The sequence below is a fragment of the Pseudorasbora parva genome, chromosome 11, assembly GCF_024679245.1.
Source record: "Pseudorasbora parva isolate DD20220531a chromosome 11, ASM2467924v1, whole genome shotgun sequence".
Lineage (NCBI taxonomy): Eukaryota > Metazoa > Chordata > Actinopteri > Cypriniformes > Gobionidae > Pseudorasbora > Pseudorasbora parva.
Window position 1 is genome coordinate 16,655,459 of NC_090182.1, and position 27,826 is coordinate 16,683,284.

General features: G+C 34.6%; 1 protein-coding gene across 3 annotated transcripts; it reads left to right on the forward strand.

The window, feature by feature from the left end:
- The first annotated feature begins 470 nt into the window (after positions 1-470).
- On the forward strand, positions 471-27,081 carry tapt1a (transmembrane anterior posterior transformation 1a). Of its 3 annotated transcripts, none has more exons than XM_067457230.1 (15): positions 471-680; positions 10,524-10,672; positions 15,664-15,782; positions 17,338-17,370; positions 20,194-20,356; positions 20,619-20,754; positions 21,109-21,206; positions 21,337-21,406; positions 22,527-22,607; positions 22,795-22,904; positions 23,027-23,086; positions 23,209-23,277; positions 24,364-24,440; positions 25,159-25,322; positions 25,460-27,081. In XM_067457230.1, exons 1-15 carry the CDS (start codon positions 485-487, stop codon positions 25,702-25,704), a joined length of 1,770 nt encoding a protein of 589 aa, XP_067313331.1. In that variant the 5' UTR covers positions 471-484; the 3' UTR covers positions 25,705-27,081. The 3 variants fall into 3 exon arrangements, with proteins under 3 accessions (XP_067313331.1, XP_067313333.1, XP_067313332.1); XM_067457232.1 differs by having other exon boundaries at positions 22,795-22,829; XM_067457231.1 differs by lacking the exon at positions 17,338-17,370.
- Positions 27,082-27,826: the final 745 nt, after the last annotated feature.

Below are 27,826 nucleotides of genomic sequence, written 5' to 3' on the forward strand. Positions count from 1 at the left end.
CCATGGATTTGTTTTATTATTATTATTGCTCTGGGTTCATTTTTTCAACAGTCTGACAAGTCCCTACGTCCTGACCCTTTAACATAAAAGTCTCAGTAACGCCACCCTGTGTTCAATTATTATCACACACTAAGCACTCAGTGAGAAACACACTAAGATTTTTACTTAAAAAATGCATTATATTCCTGCTTGTATAATTTTCTATATTTATAAATGTTTCATATTGAAATATATATATATATATAGAAATGTATATTTGTATCCATTTTCAGTTAATAAATTACATTTATTTGGGGGGAGAAAACAAAGTGTTAAATACCCAGAGTTAAGTATTTCTAAATTGTTTATGTACTATAATTTATATTACAACCTCTATGATATTTCTATAGATACCATCCGTTATTATTCTACATACTTTTATTTTATCACAACAGTGCACTGTTTATCAATATCACGTGCACGATGTGATGACGCCACAGCGAAGATGGCGGATTCGCTAGGTGTCGGGATGTCAGACGAGAAAGGTTCAGAAAATGACTATCACAAAAGGGTAAAATGTTCCTGGGGTTCTACAGCGATATCTGGGAAGGCAAACGTATCTGAGTCGGCGGCGAAAATGACAGAAACTCTCGGATTTTACGAGAAACCCTACGTTAAAGACGAGCAGCGCGAGCACTCAGGTGAGCTTGGGCATCTGACAACTGACCTTCGCCTTTTACTTCCAACGTGGCTCCAGTTTACCTGATTTTACCAATGGATTTACTAGTCTTTTTAATGTGTCTACACAGTGTTTAAAATGTAGGTTTGATTTAGTTTTAATTCTAAGTTATGTTCATGTAATGTTTACAGAACCCAGATATGTTGCTACGTTCATTTTTGCATCATCATTTCAATCAAAACTCTTAATAGTCTCTGTGTCTAGTGTAAAGTGCTCATGGGAAACCTGAGAGGGGTCATTTGAAGTCCTACAATCATTACGTCAGTAAAGTTGGTTTTATATTCGCACATTCAAACTTCCGCGTTCAATAACTTCATGAATCTTTATTAAAAAAGGCAAACTTCGGTTATTTATCATTATTGATTATTATGAGAACATGCTACAACACATGTTTCTGTAGAACTCGACGTCTTTCAAAAGCAGATAAACACGCTTACCTCTATGGAGAGTTGGGTTTTTTAGGGACCATCTACAAATTGCGTATCTTCTTCGGGTTGTAACGGCAGCTTGCATCCTTGATCTTGCAATACTGCCATCTTCTGGTTCTACGTATTTCCCATATACTTCAATCATCATATTAGTGTCATTAATCCCGTTTTAGTCAGAAAGCAAATTAAATATTTTATTCCTTGTTCACTCCTACTGCAGTCTATTATAACAGTTACTCCTGTTTTTTGATGTATTGAATAGATAGACATAATATCATTAAAAAAAAACTCAAATTAGCTACATGTTTACCTCATCTCTTTCCATGTAACACTGTTTGGTCAGAAATACTGTTTATTTATTCTTTCATACATTTTTACTTGGTTGTAGAAGGATGTTTTGTTTTTATAATGTTATAAAAATTATATTTTGAATAAATATTTTCTAATAAATCTATTTATTTTACTAGATAATTTGTTTTACATAAATAGCCATTTTATTTTTTGTCTATAAGTATTACTTGACTTGGATACAATACCTCCAGCAATGCTTTTTGTTTTTTTTTTTTCCTACAATTTACATGTGACTGTATGTTTTGTGACATTTTGCCTGATTTTTAATAAGTGCCTCTTGAGATGTTTTATATAATGTAATTTATATTATCCCTGGCTCTTCATGCATTTAGTTTGGCATTTTCTGTTCTTTTTTTGCTCCATTTATGTTGTTGTTAAAATTTGTTTATATTCCTATACTTGAAATACTCAAAAAAATATTTTAAAAAAAAAACCTAAAGAATGACCTGCATGGTTTATACAAATAAATAGATTTGCTGTTGTTATAAATATTAAAGATTGTTCAGTGGGGAAATATATATATATACACAGTCCCTGACAAAAGTCTTGTCGCTTGTCTATTTTCTAGAAATACCTGATATTAACCTGACTTTTAATTAATTCATTGGTGTTAGAAATGGCTCATATGAAAAGCTAAAACCCTCCCAAATGATGTTTAATGCACTGAAATAAATAATTTTCACAGAAAAAATATTTACCATTTAATCATGACAGAAAGGTCAAATTTTGGCAAGACAAAAGTTGTCGCCTATACAGAAATTGAACAAATTTACTGCAAATACAAAAATATGTCAGCAAATTAAGTTGTGGTGCTGTGAGATCCAAATTTAATATCTTGTATGACTTCCATGAGCTTGAAGGACTGCATCCATGCGGTTTGGCAAGGATTCATACAATTTATTGATGAAGTCATCAGGAATAGCTAAGAAAGCAGTCTTGCATGCCTCCCAGAGTTCATCAATATTCTTTGGTTTCGTCTTCCATGCGTCCTCTTTCATCCTACCCCACATATGCTCAATGATGTTCATGTCTGGTGACTGGGCTGGCCGATCCTGGAGCATCTTGATCTTCTTCGCCTGAGGAACTTTGATGTGGAGATGGAAGTATGCGATGGAGCACCGTCCTGCTGCAGAATTTGGCCTCTTTTATGGTTGGGAATATAAGAGGTAGCTAAGATTTCTTGGTATTTTAGACTATTGATGTTGCCTTCCACCCTGCAGATCTCTCGCACACCCCCATACTGGATGTCAGGGGCGTAGCACCAAATTTTGGGCCCTGGGTAGTGGGTACAAACCATCTTGCTGGGCCCCCGTACCATGTATGTGTATGTATAGAAAATGGACTTTCCTGCCTTGGGCCCTGGTTACTCAGTACCCTTTATCCCCCCAGTCCGACGCCCCTGCTGGATGTAACCCCAGACCATGATTTTTCCGCCACCAAACTTCACTGTTTTCTGGGTGAATCTTGGATCCATTCTGGCTCCAGTAGGTCTCCTGCAATATTTGCGGCGACTGTGGTGTAATTCAACAGAAGATTCATCTGAAAAATCCACCTTCTGCCACTTTTCCAGCGTCTATCCTTTTAGCAGGCTGTGGGCCTTGGCAAATGCCACACGGTTTTTCAATTGTCTTTTGTTTAGTGCTGGCTTCTGGGCACTGATTCGACCATGGAGGCCATTTCGAGACAGAATCCGACAAACTGTTCTGGTTGACACAGGGACTTCAGGTGACCAGGTCTTGTGGAGCTCTGCTGCAGTGGAAAATGGGCTGGCCTTGGATTTTTGAGCCAACAAACGGTCCTCTCGAGCAGTTGTCTTGTGGGGTCTGCCTGACCTGGGCTTGTCAAAAACGTCTCCAGTCTCTTCAAATCTTTTTTTTATCCTCTGTACTTGACGCTGAGACACATTGAAGGTGTCTGCCACATCAGCAGTGGATCTGGTCTTCAGCCTCTTGATAATCAAAACTTTAGTCTCAGGGTGAATCTTAGGCATGTTTGCAGAGGTCTAGTTGCAGTTGATGTGAAGGTCTAGCGTACTGGGGTTCTTTTTATACACACTTGAGACCTAATTGATCCATTATTAGTCACAGGTGAAGCTCATATGACAAGGTGACAACACTTATGTCTTTGCAAAAATTGACTCAATGGGCTTTACCAAGCTATGAATATTAGAATACTTTTTGAAAGTTTAGTTTTTCACTGAAACATTATCACAAAAGCTGGTGGGATTAAAACGAACCATTTCTTGTAAAACAAATCTTGATTAGAAATATATTTCAGCGGCACTTTAGGTCAATTTGTACACAAGCGACAAGACTTTTGTCAGGGACTGTGTGTATATATATATATATATATATATATATATATATATATATATATATATATATATATATATATATATATATATATATATATATATATATATAATTTTTTTTTTTTTTTTCATGTCACTTATTTCTCCTCTTTAGTAGAACATTACGTAAGGATTTGTTAAAATATGTTATGTGGTTTTAATTTTTATTCTGTTGAAAAGAAAGAAAGTGATTTGGAAGAATGTTTGTAACTACGCTTGTCTTGGGCCCCATAGACTGCCATAGTTGGGAAAACATGATGGTGATAGTCATGATGAAACATGATAGTCAATGAGGAACGAGATCTGCTTGCTTAGAAACATAAGTAATATACAGTGGGTACGGAAAGTATTCAGACCCCCCCTTACATATTTCACTCTTTGTTATATTTCAGTAATTTGCTAAAATCATTTACAGTTTTTTTTATTTACAGGCTTTCCTAATAAAGTCCAATCAAACACAACTGGACTCAAATGAAAGTGTAAGAACATCTCAAAGATGATCAGAAGAAATGGACAGTACCTGAGTTACAGTTTTTTACATTTGCTATGACAATACATTTAACAAATTTCCTAAAATCTTAACCCAGTTAGCAAAACATCTGTCTGTGTGGGCTATACAAATAACACATTTCTTGTTGCTTTGACACAAAATGCATATAGTTAACAAAAATGTATAATGCTTAAACTTTTTTTGCACACAAGCTCAACCAAGACCACACCAATGGATTTTTACTGCCAAATGTAGCAGTGCTTTAACACTGATTGTCAGAACAGATAACAGCATGTTCTAAACCTAACCTTACAGGCTAAAGTCAAGATAGACAGCTGTCCATATTGTGAATTGAAACAAATATATCCCCTGCATTTTATTATTTCATACTGTGAAACAGCTGATTGAAGGTTTGCAAATATATAATTTTATGAATCAGATTTTCTGATTTTCATCTAGAAATTTTTTCAGGTGTTGATGTTCTTTCATTCATATGACCATATACAGTTAACACAGGCATCTTTGGGCTGATCTTGTGTAAAAAAGGAACAATTTAAAGCAACACAAAGAAAGTCAGAAAAATGCCTGCATATGATGGAGAGGAAGATGAGTACCAGGACAAGAGAAAGGATTGGGATGAAGACAAGGTAGAGATTGAGGAGTTAGAATACATGGTGTCTCCAGCGAACTGTCCATTGTCTATATCCAGCGATCTCTCCAACGATTCCCACATCCCTCACCCAGACCTGATTCACCTGTCCACCTGCCCTTCACTTCAGTCACAGTCACGCTCTGTACCCGTGACAAACATTTAAGAGGGGCTGAATACTTTCCGTACCCACTGTATCTGTGCATTTTCATAACAATCAAATTAAACTTTTAAAAAAACTCTAGATTTCATTATATTTAATAGCACATTTATTACACTTAATAGAAATAATCTGTATAGTCACAGAAAGAAGTCTTCATTCCTGTCATTGTCTGCAAAAATCTCCAATAGGCTACTGGACCTGCACTGAGCATTCAGCACACACACAAAACACACCAGAGAAATAACACACACGCAGAGGTTGGAGCTAACTCTAATCCAAAAAATGTTCTAAACACACTGATAACAAGTGGTTTCTCTAAGTAATAGGTACAGAGAATATTACTCTGCATACTGTTTAGTGTTTCAATATAAATAAATATGAAAGGAATAAAATATAATATAAAAATTAAAGATCAATACATATTTCCATTGTATGTAGGCTACTAATTGAAATAAATTGAACAATTGCAATGCTTTATCACCCTTTTCAGACAATTGAGTGCAATATAAGAGCTGTACTTAATGCAAAGGGTGCAAATGTTTACCAGCTAAGCCATTACACTACAGCGGCGACGTGTCACAGGAGTTTGGTGATGGTACAGTCAATTACAGTGAAGTTTTTGAATATTGTTCATTATGAAAAAATCATAAAAAATATGATTCAATATTCTTTTTCAAAAACAACTGCTGTGCTATAACTATCTGGGCAGCGGCGACGTGTCAGCTGAGTTTGGTGATGGTACAGTAAATTACAGTAAAGTTATTGACTGTTATTCATTATGAAAATTCATAAAAAATACGATTTATTATTCTTTTTCAAAAACAACTGCTGTGCTATAACTATCTTGCCAGTGGTGACGTGTCAGCTGAGTTTGGTGATGGTACAGTGAATTACAGTAAAGTTATTGAATATTGTTCATTATGAAAATTCATAAAAAATACGATTTATTATTCTTTTTCAAAAACAACTGCTGTGCTATAACTATCTTGCCAGTGGTGACGTGTCAGATGAGTTTGGTGATGGTACAGTGAATTACAGTAAAGTTATTGAATATTGTTCATTATGAAAATTCATAAAAAATACGATTTATTATTCTTTTTCAAAAACAACTGCTGTGCTATAACTATCTGGCCAGCGGCGACGTGTCAGCTGAGTTTGGTGACGGTACAGTAAATTACAGTAAAGTTATTGACTGTTATTCATTATGAAAATTCATAAAAAATACGATTTATTATTATTTTCCCAAAACAACTTCTGTGCTATAACTATCTGGCCAGCGGCGACGTGTCAGCTGAGTTTGGTGACGGTACAGTAAATTACAGTAAAGTTATTGACTGTTATTCATTATGAAAATTCATAAAAAATACGATTTATTATTCTTTTTCAAAAACAACTGCTGTGCTATAACTATCTGGACAGCGGCGACGTGTCAGCTGAGTTTGGTGATGGTACAGTGAATTACAGTAAAGTTATTGAATATTGTTCATTATGAAAATTCATAAAAAATATGATTTATTATTATTTTCCCAAAACAACTGCTGTGCTATAACTATCTTGCCAGCGGCGACGTGTCAGCTGAGTTTGGTGATGGTAAAGTGAATTACAGTAAAGTTATTGAATATTGTTCATTATGAAAATTCATAAAAAATATGATTTATTATTATTTTCCCAAAACAACTGCTGTGCTATAGCTATCTGGGCAGCGGCGACGTGTCAGCTGAGTTTGGTGATGGTACAGTAAATTACAGTGAAGTTATTGAATAATATTCTTTATGAAAATTAATTTAAAAAAATAAAAAAATATACCTTACTTGTTAAAATAGTACAAATAGTTAAAAAAAAGTGCAAAACCCCAAAATGCGTTACTACATATTTGCTACAAGAGCTTATAACACATTTACAAATCATACATTTTTATGAACAAAATTCAATAACTTTACTGTAATTCACTGTACCATCACCAAACTCAGCTGACACGTCGCCACTGCCCAGATAGTTATAGCACAGCAGTTGTTTTTGAAAAATAATAAAAAAATAATATTTTTTATGATTTTTCATAATGAACAATATTCAATAACTTCACTGTAATTTACTGTACCATCACCAAACTCAGCTGACACGTCGCCACTGCCCAGATAGTTATAGCACAGCAGTTGTTTTTGAAAAATAATAAAAATAATAATATTTTTTATGAATTTTCATAATGAATAACAGTCAATAACTTTACTGTAATTGACTGTACCGTCACCAAACTCATCTGACACGTCACCGCTGGCCAGATAGTTATAGCACAGCAGTTGTTTTTGAAAAAGAATAATAAATCGTATTTTTTATGAATTTTCATAAAGAAACAATATTTAATAACTTTACTGTAATTGACTGTACCATCACCAAACTCAGCTGACACGTCACCGCTGGCCAGATAGTTATAGCACAGCAGTTGTTTTTGAAAAAGAATAATAAATCGTATTTTTTATGAATTTTCATAAAGAAACAATATTTAATAACTTTACTGTAATTTACTGTACCATCACCAAACTCAGCTGACACGTCACCGCTGGCCAGATAGTTATAGCACAGCAGTTGTTTTTGAAAAAGAATAATAAATCGTATTTTTTATGAATTTTCATAAAGAAACAATATTTAATAACTTTACTGTAATTTACTGTACCATCACCAAACTCAGCTGACACGTCACCGCTGGCCAGATAGTTATAGCACAGCAGTTGTTTTTGAAAAAGAATAATAAATCGTATTTTTTATGAATTTTCATAATGAATAACAGTCAATAACTTTACTGTAATTTACTGTACCGTCACCAAACTCATCTGACACGTCACCGCAGGCCAGATAGTTATAGCACAGCAGTTGTTTTTGAAAAAGAATAATAAATCATATTTTTTATGAATTTTCATAATGAACAATATTTAATAACTTTACTGTAATTCACTGTACCATCACCAAACTCAGCTGACACGTCACCGCTGGCCAGATAGTTATAGCACAGCAGTTGTTTTTGAAAAAGAATAATAAATCGTATTTTTTATGAATTTTCATAATGAACAATATTTAATAACTTTACTGTAATTTACTGTACCATCACCAAACTCAGCTGACACGTCGCCACTGCCCAGATAGTTATAGCACAGCAGTTGTTTTCGAAAAATAATAAGAAATCGTATTTTTTATGAATTTTCATAATGAACAATATTTAATAACTTTACTGTAATTTACTGTACCATCACCAAACTCAGCTGACACGTCACCGCTGGCCAGATAGCTATAGCACAGCAGTTGTTTTCGAAAAATAATAATAAATCGTATTTTTTATGAATTTTCATAATGAATAACAGTCAATAACTTTACTGTAATTGACTGTACCGTCACCAAACTCATCTGACACGTCACCGCTGGCCAGATAGTTATAGCACAGCAGTTGTTTTTGAAAAAGAATAATAAATCGTATTTTTTATGAATTTTCATAAAGAAACAATATTTAATAACTTTACTGTAATTTACTGTACCATCACCAAACTCAGCTGACACGTCACCGCTGGCCAGATAGCTATAGCACAGCAGTTGTTTTCGAAAAAGAATAATAAATCGTATTTTTTATGAATTTTCATAATGAATAACAGTCAATAACTTTACTGTAATTTACTGTACCATCACCAAACTCAGCTGACACGTCGCCACTGCCCAGATAGTTATAGCACAGCAGTTGTTTTTGAAAAAGAATAATAAATCGTATTTTTTATTAATTTTCATAATGAACAATATTCAATAACTTCACTGTAATTCACTGTACCGTCACCAAACTCAGCTGACACGTCACCGCTGCCCAGATAGTTATAGCACAGATTACAGATGGATTTCCACATGACTGGATATAAAATTACAGTTAATGTAACTGTTCATTCTTTTTAATTTCCTAAACAGCTTTCTAAACACCATCATTATAATGCATTTTTTATTGTTTCTAAAGTAAAATATATAGCATTATAATGTGCGTTATATTTGCTGGTAGGTTCATCTGTAGCCAGCTAAAATGTAATGTGCGTTATATTTGCTGGTAGGTTCATCTGTAGCCAGCTAAAATGTAATTAGCCTATCTGTTTGCACACAATGAAAAAAAAATAAACTTTGTACACGGTCCCTAACTGGTTTTCCACGCTACATTGTACATTCAGTGGACATTCGCAAGTAAGAATGCCTTTAAAATAATACTTGTACATTTTTTTCAGTTTTGAAAAGTGGTGTGGGTTGACAATCATTGCTTCACAATATCATATCGCTGTTTACCATTTGCAAACATTAATTTATTGCACATTTATTGAGATAGTTATTGAACGCGAATGTGTGAATGTGCGAATATAAAACCAACTTTACTGACGTCAATCATTTCTCTCAAACAGCCTGTCTGGTTCTGGTCCACACTTGGTGTTAGGAACAGTTCCAGAGAGGGATGTGCACTTAAAATCTGACCCAGTGTGTCCTCTTGCTGTACCCTATTGCATTTGCTGTAAAAAAAAAAAAAAAAAATAGGACTGCAGTAAGTGGACTTTTTTGCCCTTGCTTTTATCTCTCAATGTCTTCAACTCCCTATTGGGGTATAAATTAATGCCTATTGTTTTTGTTGTGAATTTGGGCTTCATAAAATCATTCCCCCAAAATATATGTTTAGGTGTATCTGATGGTCTGAGTCATTGCATTGCAACGACTTTTCAAATGCAGCAGGAAATAGCAGGTGTTCAAACACATCTTGTCAACACTATTCTAGTATTTAAGCTTTTTGGGGGTATTCATCAGTCAGATATTTAAAGAGAAGAGTGACAGATATATAGTATGCACATAATACACAGTAAATACATTTTTTTAAAAATCAGAGAACTAAAATTTGAGGCAACCAGCTTCAGGAAGAATGTTGTATGTGCTTTCACTAAGTAAATAAGTTCTATAATCTCAAATAATGGTTTTACTTGTGAATCCAAGTTCAGTAAGCCTGCATTTTAAGTTAACATGAGCATTGACGTGGCATAATAACAGAGGTGTAAAAGAATGTCTATTATCTGTTGACGAGGCTGTCATCAGACTTTGCACTTGGCAGATGCCGAAAATGTCAAAATGACAAGATTGTCTGAATAGTTAGCCTTGCTATCACTATTATTGCCTCAGCACTCACATGCTTGATTTCTTACCACTTGCTAGTTTAATACATTTGTTTGTGTTATGCATAATTTGTGGTGTTTGTTTATGCTTATAATTTTGCAATTTTGTTCAGAAATGCTGAAATGACTCTTTGTTGATTACCATTTTAAATGTGCACCCTTTAATTTAATAGCATTGAACACCTTGTTTCCTCTCTATCCTACAGATTTGGATGACTCTGACGAGCCGTCTCTGTTGAGGTTCATGTGTGCGGAGCTGACCAGGGGCTACTTCCTGGAGCATAACGAGGCCAAGTACATGGAGCGGAGAGAAAGGGTGTACACCTGCATGAGGATCCCCAGAGAGCTGGAGAGGGTGGGTCCCACAATACTCTTCTTTTTTTTAGGCTGTGTCTACATTAATCAGGATAGTTTTGAAAACTGAGTTTTCGTTTCAAAACGCTCCCTGTCTACACTAGCGTTTTCCAAAAGTTTCTCATCCACACTGAAACATCACAAAACTATAAAGCGTAAACCTTCTTAAAAGCTCACTTAGATGATAGTCTAAACAAGACATAATCAATTTATCACGCAATTCTTCTGGCAGGGTCATTTTATTGTGCACATTTCTGTATCTCACCATTCACTGATGTGTCCATGTCGCACTCAATCACCATTATATGTTTGGTGGTCTAAAATGTAACTGCTGTCATGTTTTGTCGCAGGACAGCAAATGCGAGTACATTTTCTGTCATCTTTGCAGGACTGTGATATGAGGAGTGTGCAATGTAACATATTTAAGTAACTGTGTGTAAGTTAATGGCACATAACTTTGAATTTATCCACTTTGAAAAGTGTTTTTAAAAATTGTTGCTTCGTTGTTAAAAAGCAGTCTCAGGGAGAGAAAAAGACACGTTTTCAAACTAAATGTATTAGTGTGTACAAGGCCTTAGGTTGTAACCTGAGGGAACACCTCAGCATGGTAACAATTCTGGATACATTGTGAATCACTATTTTGTTTGGTTTAAAGCTGCAATACATAACTTTTTGGGGTTAAATTATCCTAAATAAATTTTGAGCAAGTACATAACCAGCCAGTGTTCAAAACGATCTGCTTACCGTAGCCCGATTTACAAAGGTAAGCTTGTAATAATGTTTTTAATTCCAGCGGTACTGGTCGATTTCCACAGGAAATTCAAGCCTACTTTGCGTCATTACGTTACATCTGTACACATAAAGAAGGTGTCTTGGCTAGTTGGCTATATCGCTTGTGAGGATGTTTCTCACAGCACTTGATATAAATAAACGTATCGATTTGACGGCGGATCCAGAAAGGTTAAAACGACAATCACCAGCTGTAATATCCAAAAGACTTCGGACTTTCGGAGTGGCTACAGAAAAAAAGATACTTCAACCGGGGCTATGCGAAAACAAAGATAAAAAAAGGGCTTTTGAAAGCTGAAAGGCGTGAACTCTATGTTTTTTAAGGAGTTCAAAACGGACTTAGAGATGGCTTTTTTCTGCTGGACGGGTAAAACATTTCAATGGTTCAATTGTAACAGCAGCACACTTGTTCGCTTAATTCATACAGTTACAGAGTTATCTTTGTTGTGCTTTTCTCGTTTTTCTATGTGCGTTATGGTAAATATAAACCATTTTGTGCTAACATTCGCTATGAGAGGGAGCAATTCACCTCTACTCCACATTAATTTCTTGGTATATAACAATTAGAAATTAGACTGCACATAAATGGACTCTGAACTACAGGTAGCTAGCCGGACAAGCCAGACCCACAAATGTTTGGTCTGGAAACTCACCATAGACAGGGCTCAATCCGAGGGGGGGGGATAAACGGTTGTCTTTCAAACTCCCTCTGCACGCGATAGGATAGCGCTACACCAACCAGAGCAACGAAGGTGAAACAGAGCTTGTTGATAGATTAAACATTCACCGTATTCGGTCGGCAAAACTCAGAACACATCTTCCCTTTTTAAGAATGACTTCAGTTTTCTGTGTTTACTAGAAGCACGCAAATGCAACTCGGCCGTCGTCATTATGGCCCCGCCCGCCGACTCTATACACGATGTGATTGGCCCGTCCAGATTGAGAGGAATACCTGTCAGAAGGGTATTGAGAGTTCCTAGACGACACTTGCGGGCAGATTAAATTTGCAGCCGCTAGGGTGCGTCTAGATTTCTAGGCTAACAGGTAGCCCTAATACACATAACATATGCTGATGTTAGCAGTAACAGTTTGAAAACATAGTAAAATTTGCACGGTTTGACGCGATATGATGAGCAATCGTTAGATTTAATCTAAGGGGGGAAAAGCATTGCAATAAATAGCCATTGCAATGCTATTTTCCCCTTAATTGGTCAGAATAAAAGTACACAGATTTGAATGTACTCTATAATTGTACTTGTCAAAGGTTTAATAGACACAGGAAAATCACTGTCATGGTACTAAAGCAGAAATTGCACACTTTACCATCAAAATTGTTATATGTAGCGTATTACACGATTTAGGGATATTTTTATTATTATTATTATTATTATTATTTATATGGATTTCTGTATTTTCCGACCTGAAGTATGACCCATGTGAAATGGAAGACAAATTGCTGCAATGCCAAATATACAATACAACACACTTTATTTTTTATTAAGTGTTCAATCCATTAAGATTTGCGTTCCTCTTCAGAACAATAAATGATGATATTTTTATGAAATCTGAGAGCTTTCTGTCCCTCCATTGGCAGTCTAAGCAACTATCATTTTGAATCTTTAAAAAGTTCATAAAGAGATCGTAAAACTAATCCATATGAATGGAGCGGTTTGCTTAACATTTTCTGGAGAAACTCGACTGTCTTATTTGATGAATTTAGCCTTTTATTTTTTACATATACAGTACTTAAAACAAGACATTTTTATGCATCACAAATATTATATTGTTAAAAATCTAAATTCAATAAGTGCTTTTTAGGTGGTATTAAATTAGTTTTTCACACTGAAGAAGCAAAATATACAAAATAATCTTTTACCTCGCAGGAAGTGTTGAAGTGTTAATTGCCACCAGATGGAGATATTGAGTTATTGAAGAATGGTCAAATATATAGTGTATGTCAGAGTTCATATTGTCACAGCATTTTTCCATTCACCTCAAGACCTCAGGATCACACTCGCACTACTCCGATGTGTAATATGGTAACATCTGTGGTATTCGCACACAAAGACGGCTCTGTGATCCTGAAGGTGCTCCTCCCCTCAAACCCTAGAAAGAGCCCAGCAAACTCTCCAAACACCAGTGAGATGACCGTAAAATGCTGGTCTGGAAACAGTTTGTTCATTAATGTTTGCAGTGCACAGATGAGAGGCTTAATTTGGAGCTACTGACTCCTGGTCAGTACAGACAGACTGAACACAATATAACCCAAAACCCAGTCAAAGCTGATCTGCATGATAGATGTCCACGGTCATTCAGAATGATTGCTGTCTGCCAGTGTGTTTTCTCTGAGCAGGTAGGGCTCGTGTTTGCTGATTTTTGGATGGCTGATGGGCCCTAGTTGATAAAACTGTCACTTCACCTATTGAGCCTACTTTGTTGCCACTGTAGTTTACACGTGTTTGGTAACACATTAGTTGTAGAGTCCAATTCTCAATATTAACTTGCTTATTAGCATATATAACAGGATATTGGCTGTTTATTATTACTTAAAAAGCGCACATTAATGTCTTACTCTGCATCCCTGCATCCTACTTATTACTTAAACTTAATTACGACTTTTAATTACTAATTACTGCTTATTAATAGTAATAGTAAGGTAGTTAAGTTTAGTTAATAGTTAGTAAATAGTTGGAATTGGACCCTAGTTGTGACCCATGTTTTTATGCTTTGCAAACTTGACAATGGATTTTGAGATTGTATTTATTACAGCTGAAGTTTTGACACAATAATATTGTCATATATTTACATTACCATTCCAGCACTCAATAAGATTTTCAAATGTTTTGAAAAAAGTCCCCTACGCTCACCAAGACTGCAAATATTTGGTCAAAAATACAGTAAAATATTAACTAAAAATGTAGTTTTTTCCTGTAATGGCAAAGCTGAATTTACTCTAGCATCATTCCTCCGGTCTTCAGTGTCACATGATGCTTTAGAAATCATTCTCATATATGCTGATTTGGTGCTCAAGAAACATTATTATTATCAATGTTAAAAATAGTTGTTCTGCTTTACTCTTCCCACCAAAGTGATATACGCTATGGGGCAAAATTACGCATCTTCTGAATGAGTACAGAATCTCCGGATCAAAACACAGTCGAAGAAGGGGGGGGGGGGGGATGTATTGTAGTTATATATAATTACATTTTTGTAAAAATTATCAAAAACCCAGCAGTGGCTGACAACCTTTTTTTAAAACATTGGCAGGGAAAGATTTCATATATTTTCTGATAATATGATTTCAATTTGTTTTTCAGGTTTCTTAGGATTATAATAAATAGATCAAAAGAACAGCATGTATTTAAACATTTTAGGAAGATTGGAATTGTAAATTTCTTCTAATGTCACTTCTGATCTTTTGAATGCATCTTTCTTAAATGTATTATCTTCAATAACGGTAGTAGTGCAATCATTTTATTTATTAACAGAACATTTAAATGTACAATTCTGGAAAACTTGTTGGTATACTTTAGTTTTTGCATATTTGTAGAGATTACAGAATTACATAGCTGTATAGTTTCCTGTATTATTGCAAAATATATATAAATGTGTATTTAGTTGCAGAGAAACCATGAATATAAAAAAAAATCTGACATATTCAAATATAAAAATTAAGTTTTATTAAGAGGTCGGTAAAAATATTACCGTTGCAAGTCCTTATCTGAACTACAAGCCTGCAGAAAAGCTCCTTATTGTGAAGACCTGTCTTGATTTATCTTTCACTGCCTTTCATTTTCTTTGTCCTTTGTTGAGAGGGTTCTAGTGGTCTGTGTTCATCTTCTAACAAGCTCTCTTTGTTTTATAGCTGCTGGTAAAAATTGTCTCCCAGGATTCACTCTCAGACTTTAAAGAGCCAGTTGCTTGTGGTGCATGTTAACGTTTTAATTTGTTCATAATGGTCTTTCTCTGAAGATGAAAAATATTTTAAGGTCACAGAGTGCTGGCAGAAATATTCAAAGCCTCCTTCAACACATTACATGCCTCAGTTCACTCAAGCATGTGAAGCATCAGGATTCAGGGCCGAGGGGTTTCTTAGTATGATGTCAGTGGTTTCTTCATAACATTACTGAATGTGAACAGAACAAAAGGATTTCTGCTTTGCATATTGCATGTGTTAAAAACACTGTTTGTGTCTTCCTACAGTTGATGATCTTTGGGATCTGCCTGTGTCTGGATGCCTTTCTGTACGTGTTCACTCTGCTGCCCCTGAGAACTCTACTGGCCTTCCTGAGGGTGTTGACGATACCTTGTTGTGGCCTCGGGTAAACACGCATAACTCATTTATCTTCAAAAAGATATATTGCCACTAACAGTTTAGGGTTAGTTAGAATGTTTTTTGTTGTTGAAAGTAGTCAATATGCTCACCAAGGCTGCATTTATTTGATCAACTAGTAACAAGTAAATACATTAAAACCGCAATATTGTGAAATATTACAATTTATAACAAAAATAGCTTTTCTATTTAAATGTATTGTCAAATGCAATTTATTTTTGTGATGCAAATATAAATTTTTTGCGTCACATGATCCTTCAGTAATCGTTCTAATATGTTGATTTGATGCTCAAGTAACATTTCTTATTAGTATCAATGTTGAAAACATTGTGCTGCATAAAATGTTCGTGAAAACAGTGATATTTTGGTCAGGGTTCTTTGATGAACAGAAAGTAAACTCCCTTCTTTACTCTCCCGTTTGATCAATTGAATGCATCTTTGCTGAATAAAATTTCTTTACCAAAAAAAAAAAACTTGCCATTGGCGCAGTTCCCTTAAAATCACAACTTTGTTCCTTACCTCCCCCTAAAGGATGTATTTTAATATCCTTCAGTAGTAATATGTATTAAAGTATACTTTTTTAAGGCTTAAAGAATACAGTTGTTTCCTTTCACAGTATACTCCATTTGACTTGTACGCATACACATCTCTCAACGCAAGTTATAAACATCTTTATAATCTTTTAGGCTAGAGTTATACAAATGTGAGTACTTTCTAACTTTCTCACACAATCTCTCATCCAGGTAGCCAGCCAATTTTGTTGTAGCTTGCACGCATAAATGTTTAGTTAAAAATGTTGATACTAGCTTATCTACATGATGCACAACATCCTTTATATTATGATCACACCATTTAAAATGACTGAGATTGCATTGAAAACTGAGTAGTCAAGTGACTTCTGTCATCCATCCACTGTTTTTTTCTGTGGAAAAACATTTCCAACATTAGTTTTTGGTATCATTTTAAATTTCACATGAAAATTAAGGAGGGTCAGATTTTACATTTTACATTTTGACATCTGGCTTTAGAAAGAAAGACGTTTTTGGCATTGGAAAGTGCTTAGCTCCACATCAGGGTCTAAGCAGATGTAGCCTGCACTCTTTTCCTTGTGGCAAAAGAGAGAGCCAAAGTACAGCAGCTATTTTTAAATCTAAGCCATTCTTGCCCTCACGATTCTCAAGTAAAGTGTTTGGACGCGTTGACTGGTGCTCATTTTTATATTAATGGCATTAATTAGTGGGCAGTTAACAAGATGTGAGACCATTCAGCTGTGCAGAATTTCAAGATCATTTTCAAATTATAGATTTCACTTCTGGAATAGTACATTAATTGTCTGAATCACAAGTACACACATTGAAGGAATGATTGTAAGATCAAGTGTAAGACTGTTTCTATGCAACATTTTATAAATGCAGCCCCAAATCTTGCTCTCCAGTCATTGTGTATGATTATGTCATGCTCATAATGAACAATTTTGTCCTGACATTTCCTCGTATCAGAGTGCAGTAAAGTGCCTAATGTGTGCCTCTCCCTCCTCCCTTCAGCACTAATGTTTGTCCTTATTGCAGACGGAGCAGGTAGGACGCCTGCATTCACTGACTGTGACCCATTTCAAACGCCCATTTTTCATTCTGTTTGATCCATATGTTTTATATAATGAGCATGCCACTGTAGCATTTGCCAACCTGGTAGAGTGTATATGTCACTGCCTGTGATAGCTCTCTTCGTTGAATGGTTTAGCTTATGATATGACGATGCAGTAGTTTTAATTTTAAGTGTCAGCTGCTGGCAAGTGAAATGGTTGAATTTTGAACTTTTAGTGTCAAGTCTTGCAGTGGTTGATTTGTCTGTAAAGTGTGGCTTGAGTGCGTATCTGGCAGCAGTATGACACTGACGTGCTACATTTTATGCCATCCTACTTTTAAATTTAGTTAGTTAGTTAGTTAGTTAGTTAGTTAGTTAGTTAGTTAGTTAGTTAGTTAGTTAATTTAAGCTGGCTTATCTTTTTGGCCAACCGCTTTCCTAGTCTAACCACCTGCTATAAGCAGACCAACAATCCACTATAGGTGGTTTAATTGTACTGTTAAAAAGAGAGTTTTATTTCTCTGGCGCATTTGGTGACAACCTCTCGAGTCATAGCAGCTTTTCCCTTTGCTTTATCAAACTGCAAAGAGGTTTAACTTGATCCTCAGATCCATAGCTATAGTACACATTAAGATTTTATTAATACCTCACAGTCATAGCTCAAGCTCCAGGAGTTTATGTTCAAAAAATATTTCTATTTAAATGGTATTGATAAGCTTATAAGTCACACTCCTGTTTTATTAAGATTTTGTTCAAATGTACTACTATTTTCCCCTCACAATGGATGAGATCTTTAATGTAACATATCAGTAGCCTTTGATATGTTATTGTTAATTTGCGGAAAGAATATGAATTGTGATAAAATCAGAGACAGATTTCATATCCCAGCTGTCACCTTTAATAACAGAACACTTTCTATGAGTTTCTTATTTAAAAAGTGTAAAAACGTAATTTTTTTTTATTTATTTGTGCTATTTCAATGTATTATTTATTGTATGTGTGTATTATGGTAACGTAGTATTTGAGCTTCACAGTTATACCCAGAAAGTAAACAAACTCTGCTTTGTCAATTAAATATATTAATTTACATAAAAATAAATAACTCTATTCAACAAGGATGCTTTAAACAAAAGTGACTGTAACGATAATGATGTTCTTTTCAACTTTCTAAGAAACCTGAAAATATATCTATCACTGTTTTCACAACAATATTAAGCCCACACAACAATTAATAATATAAGGTTTTCCTTGAGCATTAAATCAAAATATTAGAATAATTTCTGAAGGATAGTGTGACACTCAAGACTGGAGCAATGATGCTGGAAATATTGATATTTTATATATAAACTCCCACTCACTCACGGGGAGGAATCTACACAAACGTCCTCAGGAAACCAGCAAAACTGGGAACTGGCAACATTAAATACACTGTAAAAAATTATTTAGAAAAAAGTTATCTGGTTGCCTTAATTTTGAGTTCATTGAAATTAAAATTGAGTTAATACAATGAACATTTTTTTGAGATTCGACAACCTTTATTAAATTATTATTAAAAGATTTTGTAAGCATATTGAGTAATTGTGTATTTTATTTCTGATGATGCAGTGAAACATGCCAAATAGTGCTATTTAAATGAGTTATCACATTTTGTATGTGGTTCAGATACAAAAATATTTTGAGTTTCTATTTATTAAACAAATTTCCTTCATTGTATCAACTCAAATTTTAATTTCAATAAACTCAACATTTTAAGGCAACCACGTTACTTACTTTTTAAGTAAAACAAAAAAAAAAAAAAATACTGTAGAAATAGAAAATTAATAGAAGGTATCAGATTTATTTCAGGAGCACAGCTGCAATTCAGAGGTGTGCAAAGATATTTGCAAAGATAAAAAAATATATATTATATATTATAATATATATATATATACATATATATTATAATATATATGAATAAAATATAAAATATAAAATATATTCAGCAATTTTCTGTTGCCAGTTCCCAGTCTTGCTGGTTTCCTGAGGACGTTTGTGTAGATTCCTGAGTGGGAGTTTGATTCCTCAAGTGAAAATGAAAAATACGTCAAGGTTTTCAGTTTTTTTTTATTCTCCTGCCCACACCCAGGATGCAGGCTCTTTGCACACCTCTGAATCGCAGCTGTGCTCCTGAAATAAATCTGATACCTTCTATTAATTTATCTTCTGCTGAAAGTGTCTCAACTGTGAACAAAGCAAGGTGTCATAGACGTCAGTGCTAAGATGTTGTTGTTGTTTTTTTTCTTTCTTTTTTTCCTCATTGTCTGTACATGAAGGTGATACATCAGACATCTGCATGTGTTTTTTGAGTTGTTACTTAGTGTTTTTCTTCATCTGGGTGTTTTTCCAACTACTGCCACTTTTGGCCTTGTGATGTTTTCAAGGTGCACAAACATTTTTTTAAATACATTTCATAAATAAAATGTGGGTCTTGGACAAAAAAAGACACCATTACACTTTTATAAAAAGTAGCAAATAATTTAAATGTAAATAAATGATGAAGCCATTTTAATTTTGTTATGTGACATTCAAGTGTGTTAGTTAGTCTCCTTGGACTGTAGTTGAAGAAATGCCCATCTGTGTGTCTCTAGTTTGAAAGAAAGCCAAAGCTTTTCTTCACTGCGGTGATGTTTTGAAGCTGATGTGTGTAACCATTGCATTCGGCCTTGTTTTGTAAACTCATAAGTGCTATTTATAATTAATGTGTTCAATAAGCTTTCTCTGCAGCTTGTTCTGACTCTCAGGCATAAACTTGTGCTGTGTGTGTTTGTGTTTACCAGCGGCTCTCGGTTCCTGCAGCCGGCTCAGGTGTGTGACCTGCTGAAAGGTTTAATCATGGTGCTCTGTTACTCCATGATGCACTATGTTGACTATGCCATGATGTACCACCTGATCCGCGGCCAGTCGGTCATCAAACTCTACATCATCTACAACATGCTGGAGGTATCGAGCTGCTCTTGAACTCGTTTAAATTAAATCTCTTGGATCTATTAAGAAATTGTTCACCCAAAAATGAAAACTCAAGCATTATTTATCCTCACTTGCTTTGTTCCAAATCTGCATTCAGAACACATGAACAAATATGCATGCAGCATTTCCATAACAAAAAGCAGCATACAGATTTGGAACGACATCTATAAAATAATTACATTTTCATTTTTGTGAACTATTTTTTTATATTTATTGGTGTTATTTTATTTCTCAGGTGGCAGACCGTCTATTCTCATCTTTCGGGCAAGACATTCTGGATGCTCTCTACTGGACGGCCACTGAGCCAAAGTCCCAGAAGAGAGCCCACATTGGAGTCATCCCCCATTTTTTCATGGCTGTCTTCTATGTCTGTATCCTTTTCAGTCTACTGTGCTCAGGGTACTTGAGTCAATTTTGATAATGCCATATAAGAAACCATTTGATCCAAGTTTTCATGATGTGTCATAAATTAGTGTATGTATAGTTTTTCTTTAATTCTTTATTAATGTTAAATGAGGTGTGTTGTAATAGTAATTTAGGGGTTTCCACAAACCCTGGAAATCATATTTCTTATCCAAACAATATAATACTTTTCTGTCTGATCTCTCAAGATTCTGATATAAATAATGTTCTGTCGGATCTGATTCAATCATCTGCAACTTGTAGCACCATAATATCCATGACAAAAGTAGTTTGTTATAATTGTTTTCCTCAGTGTTTGTCAGTTCTGCATGCTATTCTCATCATGGTCCAGGCCTCTACTCTAAATGTGGCCTTCAACTCACATAATAAATCTCTGCTCACCATTATGATGTCTAACAACGTAAGTGTACACAAACTCACATGTGCAAACAGAATCTTCAAATCTCAGTTCAGGAACTATTTTATCACTATATATATATTTAGAATTTGTAATCATGGTTTTTACAGGCATGTGTTTGTTCATGTTTCAGTTTGTGGAAATCAAGGGAAGTGTGTTTAAGAAGTTTGAGAAGAACAACCTCTTTCAGATGTCTAACAGCGGTGAGTCTCGAAACCAGCCTACTGTCACTTTTGATCATCAATTTTAATCATTTCTAATATGCTGAGCTGGTTCTCAAGAAACATTTCTTCTTATATAATCGATGTTGAAAACAGTTGTGCTGCTTAATATTTTTGTGGAAACATGGAAACCGTGACCTTTTTTAGGATTCTATGATTAATAGAAAGTTTAAAAGAACAACATTTATAGTAAATGGAAAATGTTAATATCATTATTAATGTATTTATTTACTGTCACTTTTAATCAACTTAATTCACCCTTGCTAAATAAGAGTATTAATAATAATAATATTAATAATGTAATAATCATATTTTTGTTTTTACTATATTTTTGATCAAATAAATGCAGTCTTGGTGAGCATAAGAGACTTTCGAAAACATTTTAACAAGTCCAAATGGTTGAACAGTAATGCAAATCATGCTGCTCATGCTACTCTTCATCTACCATGTTATTTAAGTTTCTGCAAAAAATACAATGGTATAACCATGCAAAATGTCCCAAAAAAATGGTCATACCCTATTTGTTTGTCCTTTTTTTAATGTAGATTATACACAGGAAATATTACAGCAGTGTGCCTCAGTTCTGGTTATTCAAAATGACTAGCAAGCTGTACATTAGAGACTCTTTGATCGACAGGCAGGTTAAGTTGCGGTCTTGAACATTGAGTGTTGCTGACTCAGAAACATTATAGCATCTTTTTGAAATGCTAATCAAAGCTCACAAGAGCTTTCTGATAACGCTTTCTGAGATGCTGACACGCTGTGGTGCCGCTTGAGTTCCTCTTTCCTATAGAGCCCTGTTTATGAATACTGTAATCAGCACCTATTCTGCCTTCTGCTGTTTTCTCTCTTCCCACCTTCAAATGGCCACTAAGTCTTGTGGTCGACTATTTAAATCTTTGTAAAGGAAAATATCCTCAAGCTACTTTTCATACACAACCTGCATGCATCGTTCCGATTACCATCCTTTGAAGTCTTACAATCTAAAAGCTTTATTTGTTGACCGTGGTTTCCTTTCACATTTTGCATGGATTGGAGACCGAGTGGCTTTGTGAATATAACAGATGTTGCTCATGTGTTGGTTTATATTTCTGTCTTACAGATATAAAGGAAAGGTTCACCAATTATATATTGCTCCTCATCGTGTGCCTGAGAAACATGGAGCAGTTTTCCTGGAACTCAGGTGTTGATTTTGACTCCTTTTAAAACTAGTCTGTCTTGATTTAACATTTATGAATCTATTTTCTTTTTATTGTAGTGCCAGAAGGAAACTTTTTAATCCATGGCATCTTTATGAGCGATTATAATGACTTTGATACTATTTCAAAAATGCTTGGTTAATCTGTTAATAGTGTTGATGTTGTCTGCAGATCACCTCTGGGTTCTGCTTCCTGATGTCTTCATGGTAATCATGTCTGAGATTGCGGTTGACATCGTCAAGCATGCCTTCATCACAAAATTTAATGATATCACAGCTGATGTAAGAGCCATATGATGTAAAGATAATCCATCTCAAGACCACAAGTACATATCAAGTGTCCCATAAATTGCACTGAAATATAGCCACCACATATGAATTTGCATTTCCATCATGTTCTTTAGGTCTACAGTGAATATAAAGCCAGCTTGGCCTTTGAACTTGTCAGCAGTCGACAACAAAATGTAAGTGATCATTCATTGTCTGATTTGTGAATGTAATGTGTAATAATTTGTAAATAATAAAATGGCACACAAAAAAAGCTGTTATAAAAAATAGAATATAAATGTGATTAATTCTTGGCCAGGCCTACACAGACTACAGCGATTCAGTGGCGAGAAGGATGGGCTTCATTCCTTTGCCTCTTGCTGTACTGGTGAGATAATATTTTTACTTCTTTACTTCAGTTATTTGAATTTTAGACAAACAATACTTGCCTAAACAATATTTGTGACCCTGGACCACAAAAACATGGGTATATTAGTGGCAATAACCAACAAAATTGGGTCAAAATTATACATTTTTCATTTATGCCAAAAACATTAGGATATTAAGTAAAGATCATGTTCCATGAAGATATTTAGTAAATTTTCTACCCTAAATATTTTGGTTAATTCTTAGTAGTTGTAATATGCATTGCTAAAGAACTCATTTAGTCACCTTTAAAGATGATTTTTCTCAATATTATATTTATTTTGCAAATAGTTGTATCTTGGCCAAATATTGTCATATATAATAAAACAAACTAGGGCTGTGCGATATTGAAGAAAAATGCGATATGCAATATCATGTTAAATAATGCGATATTCGATATGCGATACGATATTGCAATTAGTGTGTAAAATCGATTTCAATTATATTAAAAAAATTATTTAAAAACTGAGAATGAAACCATTTGTGTTTCACATTCTTTCTGGGAAAAGAAAGCATCCCTACAACTTCTCTGAAAGTGACCAGCAGTGTTTTAGCAAACATTTGTGTCACAAATTGTTCACGTTTGTGTGTGTGTGTGTGTGTGTGTGCGTGTGTGCGTGTATGCGTGTGTCAAAAACAGCATTGTTTTTGAGTGTGTCAAACAGTGCGAGACTGCAAATTTTTCCGCAAAATTATTGCGTTTAATAGCTCTTTTTAACGTCAAGCAAGTCACATAAGTAGTAACAGTGTGACCTAAAACACACACTTTTCACAATGTTGAAGTAGCCTTTGAAAATCATTCCGATATTGCGAGCCATTGCGATATGTACATTTGCGATATTTCGAAAATTTCGATATATTGCACAGCCCTACAACAAACCATGGAAAGCTTATTTATGTATTTTTATGTTTATTAGAGTATCATGTTGTTAGCTTACCAACATGCTTATTTTAAACTATAAAATGACATTAAATAACAAGTGAAATATTTCTCATTGAATATGTGATACTGATACTGAGGATATGGTTTTGTTTGCATCTCCTTCAGTTGATTCGAGTGGTGATGAGCTCAGTGAAGATCCAGGGCGCTCTCTCATCTGTCTGTCTGCTCCTCTTTTATCTTGGGTAAAATCAATTACCTAAAAGTGTTTTGGCATCACATAATGTATCATTCTGACCTCATAACTCACCATGCTACCCAATCTCAACAGATCTCCTTCTGTGTTAATATACAGTCTGTGAATGGATTCTGAGAACAGTTTTGGGCAGTACCAGTATAGTTTTTAAATTGTGTAGTGAAATAAGGAGAGAGATTTTTTTAATACATTATTGTTAAATTGTTGGGTTTAGCAAGACTTTTCTTTTTAGGAAGAAATTAATACATTTATTCAGCCAGGATGCATTAACTGTAAATGCTATCATAACATTTCAAAATATTTCAATTTCATATACAAGCTGTTCTTTTTGATCTTTCTATGCATCAAAGAATCCTGACAAAAAGGAGAATGTTTTCCACAAAAATATAAGAAAACACAACTGTTTTTAACATTGATAATAATAAGAAATGTTTATTGAGCATCACATTTGCATATTAGAATGATTTTTGAAGGTTTTGTTTAAATAAATGTAGCCTTGGTTAGCATAAGAACATTACCGACCCCAAACTTTTGAATGTTACTGTATTTTAAGTTTTACACACAAAAAAAAAATATGTTTAAAATTCTCTTAAAGCTACTTTCGCTAATTGCCTTTTGGAGTAGTTTTATGGGTAGCCTGCCTGAAACAAGCTTGTAGTTGTAGATTTTTGTTTTAATCTTTTTAATAGTTTGGTCTGATCCTGCAGATTGATAACACTGAAAGTGTTGAATAGTATAATTATTCTGGGCAAGTCCTGTCGATATGTGAAAGAAGCTAACATGGAGGGTAAGCTGTTTGAAAGACGGACTGCTCAAACCTCAAAGCAAACTCCCAAGAAAGCCAACCCTGCCAAATCTTCCCCACCCTCAGGTAAAACCACTTTTGATTATTTGAGTAATAGTTCAGACATTCTGTCATTCTGTTCTAAACACATGATGCTTGTCTGGAGGAGAGGTTTTTTTAAGAATCATGTTGCTTTTCTGCTGTTTCTTTACCTCCGTTTTTAGCTGAATGTGAAGTTCAACGACCCTCCACCTCCATCACCAAACAGCCCACCCCAATGGTGAAGCCTTTTCACCCAGCTCCACCCCCTGTAACTGAGGTAACCAGCGATACACCACCAGATTCTCCCCCTAAACCAGAGGAAATCAGCAGCGAGACGCCACAATCTACTGAACTTAAACACAGATCCACAAAAAAAGATCTGTTGGAGATTGACCGCTTCACAATATGCGGCAACCGAATCGGGTGAACTTTAACCCCGTCACCACAGTAACTGCTCAGGAACGAAAGTCGAGGAGACTCAAGAGTATGGGTCTGACTTAATTGCAAGGACCTTTTGAGTGAGTTCTTCAGAGGTTGTTACTATTTATCTCTAACAGGAAAATGACTTGTTTGCCCATCCTCTCTGCTTCTATTCCTGTGGAATATCTACTAAAAGAAGCAGATCGAGTGCGTAAAGCATTTCAAATCAAAACAAAGAATCTGTTCGCCCTCGGCAGGCTGGCATATCACATTGTATAGAATCTAGTAAATATTGCTTTAGGATATGTTTGTCTCAATTTTATCTGAGACAGAACATCTTGAACAATAAATGAGCCATGAACGTCTTGCAAATTAGACTCTTCCCACTCAAAATTGGTCTTTGAGTAGAAACTGAAAAGCAACAATTGACTAATTTACATCTGATTCAAATTAATAGATAAAGTTGTACATATTGATGATACTACCTGGTTTGCAAATGATGCCTCCATTTAGATTTGTTGTAAAGGTATTATTTGGTTCATTTGAAGTCTGTATTATAACAGATACAGTACTATGTTTTTTTTATTATCTATTAAAAAGAAAGGGAAGATTTGGCAAGCCTAATGCCAGGCTGCTGTGTAATTCATAATTCAGCTCTGTGTAATGTACAAGGTGCCAATCCAGCTGACTAACTTTGCACTGATTTGCCATATTGTCTTAAGCCGTACAGAGTATTTTTGTTTTGTTTATGAGTATGATACTGACCTGTTTACACCAGCTATGAAAGAGCAAATAACTGTTTCATATGAAGTGTAACATAAAGTAGGAGTGTTTTTTGAATGCACATTGTTAGTGTATTTTGAAATTCAAATCATCTGTGACCAATCACATACTGAGAGGCTATATTATTTGATATAAATATTTTGTTGTTTTAAATGTACCTAAATTATTATCCAGTAACTAATAGTTAGATATCATGTTTATATTTTTTTAATATTGCTTAGATGTTTAGTTTGCGGGGAGGGATGGGGGGAGTTGAATGTCAATCTAAGGCGGTACAGCCTGTCTAGAATTTACCTCCAGTACAGTCATGTGGTGCAGGGGTACCAAAAGCCAAGTGACTTGAAATGGATTTTCCATCATTCTCTTTTTTTAATGTTAACCTTAGAAGTGTTCCTGCCATGTTTTGAAATGTGTCATTTGCATTTCAGTATTTGGTTTTTTGTTCGGTTATCATTGTAAAAATATATGACAATTTTGTCATTTTTGTTTTTAAAATGTATCATAATGATGAAAAGCAGTTTCATATGTGAAGGTTGAAGACTAAAACTGTTTTGTAATGCCGTCCCTGTTTTTGGGATAGCAAATAAAACTTGTTTTGTAAGTTGTGCGTATGTTTTATTTTTAGCGCAGCATCACTACTCTGATTTCACAAGGATCATGTGACACTAAAGACTATTCTAATACACTGATTTGATGCTCAAGAAACATTTATGATTCTCAATGTTAAAATCGGTTGTGTAAAACATTTTTTTCATGATTCTTTGAATAGAAAGTTCGAAATAAAGCAATTATTTTAAATAGAATCTTTTGCAACATTATAAATGTCTTCATTGCTGCTTTTGATCAATTTAATGTATCAAATAAATGTATAAAAAAAATCAAAGTTCATTCCCCCCAAAAAATGTACTGAATTTTTGAACGGTAGTACATGTTGCAAAAGCTTTCTATTTCAGATACATAATGTTCTTTTGAACTTTCTGTTCATCAAAGAGTCTTTCGCTCATTTCCAATTTACATTTACTGTTTTCAAACCATAAATGTTTCTTGAGCAGCAAATCAGCATATTAGAATAATTTCAGAAGAATCATGTGACATTGAAGACTGGTGATACTGATAATGCAGCTTTGCGTCACAGAAATAAATGAAATTTTAAAATACATGAAAATAAAAAACAAACATTGGTGACCCAAAGCCTTGGTGGGCATAAGAGACTTCTTCTCAAAACATGAAAAATCTTACTGATCAAAAACCTTTGAACAGCAGTGAATAAGGAAAAGTGTGTATTTTTTTTGGTCATCATCTTGTAAGTAAATTTGTAATTTTTATTCACTTTTTAGTTTTGTCAG